Raw genomic sequence first — 14,917 nt, 5'->3', positions numbered from 1 at the left:
ACAACTGTGGACAGCGGATGTCACCAGTTTCCTGAACCTAGTAAAACTGGGGTACAGCCAGGTAATGAATTCATTCATTAACTGTTTTTAATTCACTTTGGGTTTTTTTTTTATATGTGCATTGATGTGAGTATACCTTGCTGGCAGCAGACTGGGTCTTCCTGGGTGGGGCAGTGGATTTGTGTGGTGGTTCAGCAGCAGGAGGAGCTTTAGCTGCTGGCTTCTTCTCCACCATTTTACCACCACCTTTTTTGCCTCCAGGAAGCTCCACTTTGTCAGCACACTCCTTTATCTATTAGCATAGGACACAAGACACTAAGTGGTTAGCAAGAAATGACAATAAACATGGGAGCTTTCTGCTGGTTTGAATTGATCCTAGCTGATGGGCGTTTCCGCTCCTTTTATCCTTCTACAGATCCTTACCTTATCCAGTTTGAGTTTGTCCAAGTCAGCCAGGAAAGGGTTCACAGCCTTCTCTCCCACTACTTTCATGGCTGTCCCCAAAGCTTCAAAGGCAGCGTCACGCACCTCTGGAGCTGAGTCGTTTACTTGCTGAGATGGTAAGAAAAGTACAAATACACATTAAAGATGACATTTAAAAATAGGAGCCAAGTGTCCTTCCAACTCTTTTTGAGGATTTGATAAACCACCTGAAATCATCTTACACCCAGCAATGTTTTCTAATGTCCCAGTTTGATGACAATCATTGGTTAGCAGGGAGCAACAATGGGCTCTTACATATTATACATATCAATGGTAGTATTAGTACATTACCTACTACTCATGTTACAGTACTACAGTGCTGATTCTACAATAAGAAACAACTGGTGTGCTCTGATCATGTGCAGTATTAGGAAAGTAAAAGTGAGGAAGTTTCCAGCCGGGTGTGTGTACCTTGATGAGAGCAGCACAGAGGGGTTTGAGGACGCTCTTTGGCAGCGTGGCCTGTGTACAGTGTCTGAAGGAGCGAGCCAAAAACAGAGAGGCCTGCTGCTTAATAGAAGGGTTCTTATTGTCCATCACAGCCAGAATGTCGTCGGACAGGTTCTGGAGAGTGGTCTGGAAAAAGACATGATATCATAAAAATATGACAATCCATCTATCAAAGTTATTTTGAGTGTCCGCTCAGTGTTTCCCCTTGGATGGAGTTGTAGCAGTGCAGGTGTCACACAGGCGCACATGGAACAATCTCTCTATATTTTGTTAAATAATTATCAGTAAAGTGGAGATAATTACTTGGTAAATGCAAGTATAATAAGAACAAGTAGAACACTGGTGAGATGAAATGAAATCACTTACTGCAATGCAACCTTCAAAACCAGGAAGCACTTATGATAACCATTTAATATCGATATATTGCCCGGCCCTACAACTGAAGAATGCTTTTGGAAAAATAAATAAGACTTTAGTAAGTAATCTGGACCAGCTCTAATTCAAGAGGCCCATGAGCAAACACGGGGCACCAGTGCTGAGAAAAGCCAGCCTTTCAACAGGCATAGTTAAGGAGATCTTTAACTCTTACCAAACCTTATTAATAATTGCTGGAGCTGCAACTAATAAATACTTTCCATACGAATTAGTCTGCAGTTATTTTCTCCATTCTATGTCAAATGGCCTGTTTGAGATTGAAGTCCACATCCAGAAGAAGCCACAAACTGAAGGGGTGGAGACTGGAGAACATCGTCACAGACTTTGTGTTCTTGCCTTTCCTGAGCTGGTTTTCGTCACAGTGGCTACTTTTTCCATTAATGCTCATCACATTTCATTGCTCACCACTAAATATTTAATGGAATTATTAAGACTATACTTACAGTGAGGAAGATGGCATCAATAGCCTCCTGCAGGGACTGGACAACCTGAGGCTTCTTCTCCTTAAACTTCTCCAGAATAGTTGGAACCACCTACATACACAAAGAGCCCCAGTTTAGTGATGAGTGACTTCGAAAGATAGAATAGTATTGTCATTCAATTGTTTTTTCATCTGAGCAAAGCCTTTATCTCATACAATGTCAATTCTGATCATAGAAAATCAGCTGTGGTAACTCATTGATTTGTTTTAGTTAAATCTGCTGAAATGATGAATAACACCTTCTTAATCAAATAATCCCCAAGACCCGTCTTCAATGTGTTATCAAGTTCAAGCACTTAACTAATGACCACAACCATTTACCCCATACATGAATACAGCACCAGCATTTTGCAGGGCGAATGTGTGTAAGAAATAACCAGTCTCTTCATTTTATTGCTCTCTATACATTAAAAAAGGAAATGCATACATTCAGATTATATAAATATCAAACAAATGAACACAAACATGCACAAACATTATTTAATCGCAGTTTGTCTTCCTATGGTCTGGAATGATCCTCCATGCAAAAAAATAAAGAGTTGTGAAAATGTCTCTGTAGCCATCAATGGAAATGAAGAAAATGATTTGCCAACCTTCAGAACTAGAAAAAAGGGAGGATGACAAAGCCAAAGTGGGGTGTCTGAATTATATTTTTCTTGGAGAGGACTGTCAGACACTTTGTTTCATGCATTCCGGTGACTTTTAAAGAATAAAAAAAAAATAATGATAAGTCCACTGCAACAGATTTTCTTGTTAAATACATTTAATTTTAAGAGTGTGTGCACATCACAGGCCTATGTTTGACAGCCTCTCAATGGTGATGGATGCTGCTGCAACCCTTTCTGAAACTGATGCAGTTTCTTTTCAAAATGCATGCACTTTTCCTTTAAAACTTTCCGTAAGAAACAGGAATTCTTCTTACAAGAATGTCTTAAATGTGCGTATTTTGTCTCCTTTCTATTTTAAAATCAGTCTCTCACTAACTGAGGAGGATGAGGCGCAACAGTACAGTAGCCTACATGCTGTACAGTGCCAGAAACAGAGTAAATAAATCAGGAGCAACACAGGAGAATTGTGATTCCGGATAAAATTGGGAGAGGGGAATAAAAAACAGAGCCTCCCAGGAAAATCAGGGGAGTCTACAAGTATGGTTTTATGTGCTTATACACATGCCATTTAAAAAAAGTAACAAAGTTGTTGTCAAAATATAAAGAGATTCCTTGAACTTACTTGTCCTGCATATGTTCCAAACTTCTTCCTGAGACCGGTGGCCAACCCAGCAAGACATTTAGCTGCCACTGACACCAACATCACATTGGCATCTTTCCCCACAACCTGGAACAGAAAACTAGTAAGCGTACTGCGTCGAGTCACCAGTCTTATTAGACTGAACTTTATTTATAAAGACAAGTTTTGATGATTCATCTTATATGTCCCTGATTAGTTCCCTATAACCTACTTCCAGATAAGACTGTCTAAATGTAGTAAAGTATTTCACCTTCTTCAGTGCTCTGACAAGGTCTCCATAGTCTCCATTCTCTAGTTTGGGATTCTTGGTCAGTGCCTCTACAGCCTCCAGAGCTTCTTTCCTCTCCTGCCACTTTTTAGCTTCCTGCAGAAAGAGAGAGAAACGTCACATACTGCAACATTTAGGTTGCCATTACACTGAAAAATTCATTACCAGAACTAAAATATATCACACCCATCATGTTCTAATAAAGAGTGTTTCAGTTGTAGAAACTAAATTAACTAAGTCAATCAGACTTTTCTAATTGGATACCTTGAGAGGCTATCCAAGAGGAGGTTTGGCCAGTTAGAAACCAATCCAGAGACATGAAGTGTGCCAAGAATTCTACACAGTTAAATGATCTTACTATTTTCTCAAAGAAGTCTTTGGGCATCTTGGACAGAATCTCCACAGCTTCCAGCAGTTCATAAGCATCCACTGCTGCCACTGTATCAGCCTCATCCTCTCCTGAAAGACAAACAGAAAGAGAGATGGCACTGGATCATGACTCTACAACTCCTCTAATTTAAAAGGAAAGCAACAATACTAAGTATTGCATGAATGATTTGTTAGCAGTTTGCGCTGTAGCTAAACCTACCATCAGACTGTTCTCCTCCTTGGGCTTGATGCTGTTCAAACTTTGCCTTCAGGTCCTGCTGTGAGCGCAGGAACCGGGTTTGCTTGGGAGGAGATGAAGGCAGCTTCACCCACTCCTCTTCTAGCTCCTTCAGCTACACAGACAGAACAAACAGCCATTAGTTAGTGCAACTTGATTCTGAAAGCTGAATATGAAAAGGAGATTGAGTATGTGCAATGATGAGTGTGCCCCACCTGTACAGAGTTAATGTTTTGCAGTGGAGGTCTCAGAGCATCTCTGATCCATCTGTAGATCTCAACAGCAAGAAGCTTAGCTTCGTCTCGCACCGCCTTCTCTCTGGACTCAAACTGCTTGGATAAAATCTTCACTACCGGCTTCAACGTCACGATCTTAGATCCAAACTCACTATGGAATGATAATGACAGATCCAGAGGTGACAAAGTTAGCATCATGGACAGGAGACTAATATACAAAGCATCAGTACAACTGTTGGACAATACTGTAAAAACTGTGCCATAACATTTAAAGATAGAAGAATTACTAATGCACATATATTACACACATTTAATATTGTTTTCAATTACACCAAAGAAATTAAAAAAGAAAATCCTATGGCTGAAAAATCTTCCGTTTTAAATAAGGGTGGAACTCTGCCTTTAGCATTGAGTACGGCACCCATTCGCCGTGGCATCGTTTTGATAAGCTAATGCAATGTCACAACATTTATTTCTGTCCAGAGTTGCATTAATTTTTCGCCAAGATCTTGTACTGATGATGGGAGAGTCAGGCTGCTGCGTAAAGCCTTCTCCAGCACATCCCAAAGATTCTCAGTGGGGTTAAGGTCTGGACTCTGTGGTGGCCATCAATGTGTGAAAATGATGTCTCATGCTCTCTGAACCACTCTTTCACAGTTTGAGCCCGATGAATTGTGGCATTGTCATCTTGGAATGTGCCCGTGTCATCAGGGAAGAAAAGATCCATTGATAGAAAAACCTGGTCATTCAGTATATTCAGGTCGTCAGCTGACCTCAGCTTTTGGGCACGTAACGTTGCTGAACCTAAACCTGACCAACTGAATCAACCCCAGATCATAACACTGCCCCCAAAAGCTTGTAGGGTAGGCACTTGGCATGATGGGTGCATCACTCCATCTGCCTCTCTTCCTACCCCGATGTGCCCATCACTCTTAAAAAAAACAAAAAAACAGGGTAAATCTGGACTCAGACCACGTGGGCTTTTTCAGTCCAATCCAATCTTTATGCTCCCTCGCAAACTGAAGCCTTTATTTCCCCCATTTAGCCTCACTGATAAGTGGTTTTTTTTTAGGCCTACAAGGCTGTTTAGTCCCAATCCCTTGAGTTCTCTTCACATTGTGTGTGTGGAAATGTTCTTACTTTCACTATTAAATTGATTTTTTTACCATTTGATTTAAGATTTCTTCCTCGAAGATGATGGTTCACAACTTGCCTTCCAGCTTTTAATAATGGGTAATTTACAATTATTTAAGTGAAGTTTACCATTTTAGTGCAATGATGTCATTTTGGACATTGAAGTTTGTCACACTGTAAAAATATTCTGCCTCCATTACATACATATCTTTTTCACCAATGTTTAATAAACACATTTGAGGCGTCAAACGTGGTTTATGCATGGTTCTAGGGGTGCAGAAAATAATCGATTCAAAGATGCATCGAGATGCTTAATAGGACGATTCTGAATCGATGCAGTAACGTCACATAATCGATTTTTCAATTCAAAATAAAACATGGGCGATTGTTGTTGCGTTTCCCGTTTCTGTCGGACAATAAAGTTGTAAAGTTCAAGTTGCATTGTGGGTGAAGGACGGACATGCGCGCGAGCATAGTAAACACAACATCCAACATGGCGGAGGAAGGCAGTAGCGGTAGCCGATGCACATTAAAAAATCCACACAATTTAAAACATCTGGGAACATTTTGGTTTTTATGAAATTCCTGGGATGCAACGACAACTGGACAAGACCCATGCTATTTGTAAAACTTGCCACGCTAAAATCAAATACTTCGGTAACACCACTAATATGAGAAACCACATTAGCCGATGGCACGCTGAGCTAATGTTAGCCTCTGGTCACAACGGAAAGAAAACTACTGACCCAGCCCAGCCAAAGATCGATGAGTCCGTGAGAAAGTTGACATCCAAGTCGGAGAGAGCCCAGAGGATAACTCGGTGTGTAGGAGCTTTCATAGCGAAGGACTTAAGGCCTTATAGCGTTGTCAAGAACGCCGGGTTTCGCCAGCTGGTTAAGACCCGGGAAACGCGGTACAAGATCCCATCTCGGCAAACAATTGCAGACACGGTTGTGCCGGCGTTGTACAGAGAAACAAAAGCCCAGGTGATGAATTCGATGAGGGAAGCTTGCGAGTAGCAGTCGCATGCGATTCATGGACTTCTGTGGTGACCGAGTCCTATCTCACGGTAATGGCACATTACCATACCCATGTTTGCCACGATCAGGGAGTGCGCTTGGAGTTGCTGTATAGTGGAAACATTTATTTTTTTGCACTTTAATTTACAGAACATTTTATTTTTGAGGAATTAAAATTTTCACATACGTTGGTAGGCTTGGCCTATAATTATATTTGTCTTTACAACTTAATGTAACAAAACATGTGACATTTAAAAGCAGCTTTCAAAATAAAGAGGTCACATTTATCTGACTGTGTTAATTGATGAAAAAGCCATGTGTGGTTATATAGAAAATTGAGGATATAATGCATCGAGATGCATCAAGATGCATCGTATAATCGAATCGAATCACATCGTAGACTGGTGAATCGTAATCGAATCGAATCGTGGGGGCAGTGAAGATGCACACCTCTACATGGTTCCTTACTTTCAGAGAGAGCAGCACTGACCTGAGAGCCTTCCTGAGTGTCTCGATGCAGGACACCACTATCTTGGGGTTCTTGTTGTCCAGTCCTTTGAGGAGCTCGTCTTGAACCACCTCAGCTTTCTCTATCTCGATGTACATCAGACAGATGTCTGTGCCCAGCTCCTTGGCTCGGGCCTTTGGCTGGTTGAACACTTTGGTCACCACGCCAGATACCACTTCCCCTGTCGTCCTGTAGCCAAAGGCAAACATACAAACACAGCCAGTCAGAACACACTGCACATACTTATGGACACAGTCTTATAAACAATGTGTGCTTTTTTAAAAAGGGTCACTATACCGAGACATGTCTGGACACATTTTCAATTCAGTTTATTTTTGGTTTTTTTATATATCATTATGAATACCAACATCTCAAATCTCCCTGAAATCTCAAGATATAATTTTAAGGCTTTATCACCCACCCCTACTGTACACTAGTAATCAGATCACCCAGGAAGGATGGTAATGTCAAGTTGTCAAATGTCAACCCTCGTATAGATTCTCTATGACTCTCCAAAGAAGCCTGCCTCCCTGTCAGACCAGTAGAGAAACAGTGATGGTTGCTTTATAAGTCCCTGTCTACTTCAGTAGATAGGGACTCAGCTCATGCAGGTTTACATGCAACCAAAAATCATGTGTCTAATTGTTTTTTTCATTAAAAAATAATTTATAAAAAATATTATAAAAAATACATTATTTCCAAAACAGGATTGGAGTTTATTTATATTTTAAATAAAACTAAATGTTATTTCTAGAGTAGCAATGAGTAATGTTTACAGCAGCAACGTCACAATATACACTCAATAATATCTCACTGCAAACTAATCTAATGTCAGTCTAATAAATATTTTCACTGATGGGGGCTTGTACAATACAGAGAGTGAATGAAGAACAGAGACATCAGTCAGTATCAGTCATCCCTCCTGTCCTCTGTCCTCCTCCCTCTGCTCTGGTGATTCACTGCCTGCAGGTGGCCATCTACTGGTGAAGGAGGACAGTTTGGAGTCCTAATTGAAACAGTTCAACCCCATACAGGCAGCTTTTGTTTTTGGCTCATTTGTAACACACCAAGCTGGGCGCTGTGCGGACAGAGCAGACTGACATAGTCCTGCTCTACATGTTTAGGCTTGTTGAACCAGTGTATTGTGTATTATTTGCTTTACTGCACTTACACTAATTGGGGGGGGGGAATACAGTATTCATTGAAGAAAACAGCCAGCTGGAGTGAGGAGGGAAAATGAGACCGAAAAAAATTCTACTTCCTCCAAATTTTCAGCAGGCTACACGCTTATTTCTGCTGCCTCCTGCTATTAGACATGAGTACTGCTGCACAGCTGGTCAAATTCACAAGGTGTCAGCAACGTTTTATGTACTTAAGAGTAACAAAAAGTACCATCGTACTTTGATGTCAAAATGCGTACAGGTTGGGCAGGTCTGTATTTGGCACGCTCAAAAAGGGCTAAAACAACCACAGGATCACTACAATGCATCTCTGACATTGTGGGTTCATATGTAGCCTGCTCAGGTGCGTCTGTGGCCGCTTTATTGTTCTCATTGACCTTTCTCACGGTGGATCTTTTGACTAGACAAACAGCCCGAACTTATATAATAAAAGCCACATTTGTTGTAGGTTTCATCAGTTCCATAGCACTTGTATAATTGAGATCACAGATGTTTTGTCTTGCAAATCAACACTGGGTCGGGTTTATAGGTCTGCAACCCGACCTGAACCTGAGGCCCGACCTTGGGCTAGGGCCAGGTTGGGCTTTGTTTTTAAATGCATAATTCGGGTCGGGCCGGGTTCCGTGGTCTTTTTTTTTTGGCTGCTATGGTCTATGCTCCTTGCTGAAGCACTGACCAAGTCTCTGTGACACACACACACACACCCATCTTCACTCCTGAACTGTTAATCCAAGCACGGTGACACACACACCTTCCTGTACCATCAACAACTCTGTTTGACTGCATATGAAAAAAATGCACCGATATTAAACTGAGGAGGAGGAAGAGCGCTACTGCGTCCGTCTGCGTGTGCGTGATTCTCAGTCCGAGGATCAGGTGGGACAGGTCTTAAAAAAGTATCATCCTGATCAATAACAGGTGGGATGAGAGGGGAGAAATACGTCCTTAATGAGGAAAATATTAATGACATTAGCTGCAGTGATCCTCCAGCAGCAGAAACAATATGGCTAGCTCTACATTAACATGCACACGTGCGCACAAGGAACAGATGATAACCTTCATTGATTACTTAAAACTCCTGACTCGTTTCCTTTGGAGAGTTTATAACTACAGCTTTTAGTTTTGCTGATTGAATGTGCCACAATATTTGTTACAGTACATGACTGCGTTCAGAGAAATGTTTAAAATAACTGAAAGCAGCCTCTCAAATCATAAAATCAGAGGGTACATCTTACTGTCTGAATATTGCACTCTTTCAATAGCAGGAAACAGATTGTGCCTTTGACTTTAGACCAGCTTTTTGTTGGTCTATGGTCGCTTTCTGCTGCCTCAAGACAGCAATCCTTCAGTACACCAGACTACACCTCACTTTATGACCAACACGCCCAGGAGCACGCAGGTCTATTTCTGATATTCGGGTTTAGACTCTGGGTGCGGGCTTCAAATGTTGCATTACAGTCGGGCTTAATGTTGGGTCTGGTCTCTAAGCCATGAGCAGTTCACGGGCACGGGCTTAATTTTCAGGCCCGTGCAGACCACTAGTGGGGTTGTGCCATCAGTACAGCTGGGAGCACCTGGCTCTAATGCTCCAAGCACTATAGCTCGACTTCCTTCAATGAGTGTCCATGCTCTGATTTTTCTCTCTTTTCTCTCGTCTCACATCGACTGTCAACCACATCCGGTTTCTTTTTAACAGTTATGTTTGTAAACAAAATAGCTATCTAAAACTTTCTTTGTCCTTTCCATTATTTACTACAGTCTATGAGATGTTCACCCCATCATGTCTTTCATACTACAGATCCTCAGTTCCACACTGTACAGACAGTCTTCAGGTTCATTGTAATACCATTTCTTTGACAATTTATGCAGTGAACAGAGAACATCTCAGTGCTCTGTCAGCTAAGCCACCAAAACAAATGGTGTTCTGGAAACAACAACGAGAGCTGATGCATGCAGTATTATCAAGATCACTTCCAGGCCACACCATACATCACTGTCAGCCAGGCATCAAGTCACTCTGATGGTTTACAGAAAGGAGAGCTCTACAGTTATATAAAGCTTTAGTGGAAACAATTTTTGCTACACCATTGTGCCTTTAAAATGAGTGTTTAACATCTTATTCAAACACCAGGGTCGTGGTCAGACTGACTTCAGCCCTGCGTGAGAAATGCAGCATGTGGGGCTAGTCTGGAGGCTTTGGAGGAAAAAGAAGAAAAAAAACGCAGAATCTTCTGACAAAGAAGTTTAACCTTGCTCAACTTTCACTGAAACAATGTAATCAGGCAAGGCCCTGCATTGGCCACTTGAATACAAGCAAGTGCACATTCCTAGTGGATTTCTTTGTTGCGTGAACACAGCATTTTTACGGTTTACCTCACAACTTGTAAATGTTATGTAGTGTTTTGGTATCGGATTACTTACTTGCCAGCTACATGAGCATTCTCAACGAAGGCCAGGGCCGCCTCCAAGCCTTTTAGCTGAGCCACAGCATTCGAGTCAGTGACAAACTTCTTTATTAGTCCGAGATACTTCCCCCACTCTGGACTCTTCTCATCCTCTATCCTCTGGAACAACTTCAGAGCTTCTTCATAACCATTCAAACGGGCTTTCCACACCTGAAGAAGAGTCACAGAGAAAAGGGTCAAGAACAGAAAGAGAAAGGAGCGTATACATTTAAAATCAGTCATGCAATAAAAAAAAGAAAAACTAGATGTACATAGACAAACACAAATGTAGTTCAGTTCCTAGTGAGAAGAGAGGTCTGTACTAAAGGACAGGGGATGTGACCTACATTCATAATGGCCGAGCATCTCCATTATTATCACCACATCTTCTTCTCCATTTGCCTTCCAGTATAGGCAAAATGTTTGCCGTTTGACTTTCTTCCTGGGTTATTTTTTGGGTTTAATGGAAGAGTTTATCTTGACTCATAAGACTGAGTTGAAGTTGTAGTTTTGATGATGTACAGACCAAAAAAAGGGACTTATAAAATATAAAAAGACAATTCAGTCATTCAGGCAGACCTGTGGTCAGTCTGATTATTATCTTGCTGTTGTTCCATTTAACACGGATTCACATTTGACTGTAGAGTCTAAAAGTAACTCTCAGGGTCAAATGTTCAGGAAGTTTAAAAACAATACCCCCTGGAAGTAATTGTTTTCTTTATCTGCCAAAATCACTATTTCTATACTTTTGGCCTTGTGGTGGAAGAGAACTGTGGCACCTAACCTAATTATACTTCTAACCTTAATATACTGTGCATTTTTTTTTTTAAAACTTGCTCATGTATATAGGCTCACTAAATGGAAGCTTTGTCATCATTTTAGCTAACTTCCTGTTTTGCAGTTAGCAGTTCCCTCCCTCTCTACGTCACCACACCTGCACGACTCCCTTTTGTTTTGAAGCAGCTCCCTTTGTCTCTTTTCTTCAAGTTTTTCATCACTTGGCCTGTTTGGTAGTATAAGCTGTCACCGGGAGCGCTGGAATCGGTAGCTTTCCCTGTTCTACTACAGTGTGTGTGGTAATGAAGTGAAATAAGATATGTATTGACACACACAATAATTGTGTGTAGAACAGATACACTGCTGGTCTTTTCATGGGATTGTTGAGACGGAATTAATCTTTGTGCTTATGCAAAGATCCCCGCGATGTAAATTTCCTCACAGAATGCTCCAGTAGCTTGTGCATGTGTGAAATGTTTCCTCTAAACGTACTACAGAAAAGTATAAACAAGCTACAAAGCATCCATGGTGTCTGCAGCTGTCGTTGTATAATCCGTTGGGGAGTATAATCCAGGACTTAGACAGTAAGCAAAATACAGAATTTCACCAGCCTCCTCCTTTAACTACCCAGGCAGAATATCAAAATGCTTCTAGGCTGTATAAGGTTGCCTAACATCAGCAAGTTAGGAGCCCAATTGATGCAAAGTCAGTGTTTTGAAGACAAAGTTTGAAAAAAGGCAAAACTACACTCTTTAAATGAACCAAAATCCTATGGCATTGGACCGTTTGCTGGAGATGCTTACAGCATTTAGTCTGACCATTGACGTCATGCTCAGTTGGTTGGATTATCAGGCAGAAACTCTGCATAATTTGGTTTTCTAGATACGGGTAAACCACTAAAAAAGGCCAATGGATGGGTTTGCCTTTCTGTTTCAATTACCATCTTGCTTCTTTTCTCATCTCTGTTGATAGTTGCACGTGCACAGTAGTAATCAGAGGCTGACAGCAAGGCTCAGTTATTAGTGACAGGGAAACCACCACCAACTGTTTCTTTTTAAACATCTTTTACTTCAGTCTCTCTTTCAAACTGATGTATGTATTGTATATTAAAAGAGCTGTTCGAGTAAAAATGAGCTACAGTAAAAAACAGATATGACAAACATCTCCTGACCTCGTTTGACTTAAATGATTTTTTTTGCTATGGACAATATAAAGTAATTGAGGACAAACAGTGAATCAGTCACCTTGTGTTCACATTTCTGGTCGATGGAAAGCTTCATCCATTCGCTATCGTCCCCCATGGTGGCCACTCGGGGGGTGGGCTTCCCCAAAGGTACTCAACTGAAAAACAACATGACACAAAATTACATTTGGATCATATCATCTGTGGATCAACAGTATCATGTTATCAGCAGAGCACTACTTTAAAAGAAATGGCCAAATGTCATCAGAAAAATGTAGCTGCCGCTGTCTCCACTCACACCTCTGCTGGGGACAGCCAACAACACCAGGACTGCATAGGGGCAAATAAGACTAATTAACTATGAAAGGGACACAAATGTTTTATTTGGGCTGGACGCCTTCTTCCCCTCCTTTCTTCTGTCACATGCTCTGCAGGCAGAGAGAAAAGCCCTTTTCACACTGAGACTCCACAGTATCACCGCAACGAAGGCTCGTCTTTGCGCCGCCTGTTTGCTCACAGTGAACCAAGCAGTTAACCAAAAGAGGCGTGACGGTACACATAATGACGTTGACATCCATGTGTTGTTGTTTTTTAAGCATTTCCACCTGTTAATCTGAACATGTATCTGCAGACTGCTTATGATCATATGGATCAAGTTGATGAGGTGATTGAGATCGTGACCCACCATGCATCCTGGAAAATGACAAAGTCACGTTTTTTGCTCTAAATTACTTAATTACATAATCACCATCAGTAAACAGGACCCTGTCCAGCTTTCACTTGTGGGGAGGGATGCTGTTTTCTGGGGGAAAGTTCACTGAAGTCTCGGTTGGGAGGGCTGACAGACGCGGTGATTTTTTTTCCAATACAAATTACCAGAGAAAGTAACTACAACAATGCAATAGTGGAAGGCTTCCTGTAACGTTGCTTTGTGGGTTGAGTATCGGTGCATGATTCCCGCACTAAAAGGGGCAGTCTTAATGGGGCTAAAGACGCTCTCTGAAAGCACTTACTGTGATGCAACCTCTCCTGTTTAATGTAGGCCTACTTATGCCGTTGCTTTGTACAAACTTGTGAGTGCATGCTGATGGACAATTAATGCAACACTACGATTTTGAGTTGGGTTTCTTTCTCGGGTTGTAACACATCGTCCCAAACGCTCTCTGTGCTGTCCAAAATTAAATATTTCCGTGTTTTTGAAACAACCTAACCTAACCCACCCACATATGTTTAAAGGCATACTGTATACATACAGATTCTCTGATGTGTATCCAACATGGTATTTGCAGAAAGAACATGTGAAATCACCACTTTAAAATCGTTGAAATGGCAGGCACACTTCATCCGTCATTAAAATTCCAGAATATATGAATGTGCATATTATATTACAATATTTTTTTCATTTCACAAGTTTAACTACTGGATACACTACATCACTGTAAAGTCCATTCTTAGTGCATGTACACTGGAGAGCTTCGAATTTCCATATAAGATACGTGCATGCTGAATATTACAGCAGGAAAACCAGGTGTGTTTCCAAAGTAAACTGTGATGGCACAAATCATTTTCATTTGACCACAGAGAAAATGTGCACGTAGCAATGAACGTGACAACAGCCTTCTAGTGTCAAACTCACAACATCATTGTGTACAGTGACTGAAGGAACAAGAAGAAAAGCACATTTTTGACTGGAGGGGACTTAAATGGACTAGATACTGTTATCTACCACATACATGATCTGAACTATGGGTGTCGAGACGATCTAAGGAATCTCATTAGTAAGGTAATGTAGGATATAATGTCCAAGCAGGCAGAAGAGATCAATGTTCATAACACTCTGACACACCTGCCTAGTTCGGAGATGTTTATTACGAAGCAGTAAGTTAAATGTTTGTGAAAAAGACCACATTTCCGGTAAGTTACAATAACAACATTATAACCAAAACCACAGACGATAGTTGACCACATTTCACAAGACTGCTATGTCAATATATCTCCCGGTTGTAGTCCCAAATACAGTCTTTCACAAGCATGACATGAGCATTTGCATGAAGGAAGCTACAGTAAACCGTCAGCATTCAGACTGAATCATAAACTGCGTACAATAATAAAATACACGAGGACCTGAAGTTTCACTGAATTTAGATTAGGTTAACTGAATACTTAACCACATTCCCAGACAGCTGTGCACTCTCCATACACAGCTACCTTTGGTGCACTGAGACTAGACTGCACCCTGAAATGTATCCCGTCATAATCAATTAGGTTAGCAAGTGTTTGCAAGCTGTGCTATCATCCAACCATTTCCATTGTTGTTACTGATGCTCTTTCCAGTTTTCTTGGACTGGGAGTGGTCATCATCTTTACTAGCAGTCGTTGGTTACTAGCAAGACAGATGAGCGCCATTACCTAGCTAACTTAGCAACGACACAGTTGCTACGTTAGCACGCCATTCTGCTGACA

General features: G+C 41.1%; 1 protein-coding gene across 4 annotated transcripts in view; it reads right to left on the bottom strand.

Annotated features, from left to right (window-relative positions):
* Nucleotides 1-14,917, bottom strand: part of ckap5 (cytoskeleton associated protein 5) — a 38,718-nt gene that overhangs the window by 23,382 nt on the left and 419 nt on the right. For all 4 annotated transcript variants that reach the window (XM_084363649.1, XM_084363651.1, XM_084363650.1 and 1 more), the window contains exons 2-13: nt 12,516-12,612; nt 10,472-10,665; nt 6,852-7,058; nt 4,188-4,359; nt 3,955-4,087; nt 3,724-3,824; nt 3,348-3,461; nt 3,080-3,184; nt 1,812-1,901; nt 895-1,059; nt 424-552; nt 137-292 (exon numbers count right to left, since the gene is read on the bottom strand). In XM_084363649.1, coding sequence (XP_084219775.1) covers nt 137-292; nt 424-552; nt 895-1,059; nt 1,812-1,901; nt 3,080-3,184; nt 3,348-3,461; nt 3,724-3,824; nt 3,955-4,087; nt 4,188-4,359; nt 6,852-7,058; nt 10,472-10,665; nt 12,516-12,572 — 1,623 coding nt within the window. In that variant the 5' untranslated portion in view covers nt 12,573-12,612. The remainder of the gene's footprint in view (nt 1-136; nt 293-423; nt 553-894; nt 1,060-1,811; nt 1,902-3,079; nt 3,185-3,347; nt 3,462-3,723; nt 3,825-3,954; nt 4,088-4,187; nt 4,360-6,851; nt 7,059-10,471; nt 10,666-12,515; nt 12,613-14,917) is intronic.

Source organism: Pagrus pagrus, assembly GCF_965226575.1.
Source record: "Pagrus pagrus genome assembly, chromosome: 10".
Lineage (NCBI taxonomy): Eukaryota > Metazoa > Chordata > Actinopteri > Spariformes > Sparidae > Pagrus > Pagrus pagrus.
The sequence above is the reverse complement of the archived record's forward strand: the minus strand, read 5'-3'. Positions and strand labels throughout refer to the sequence as shown.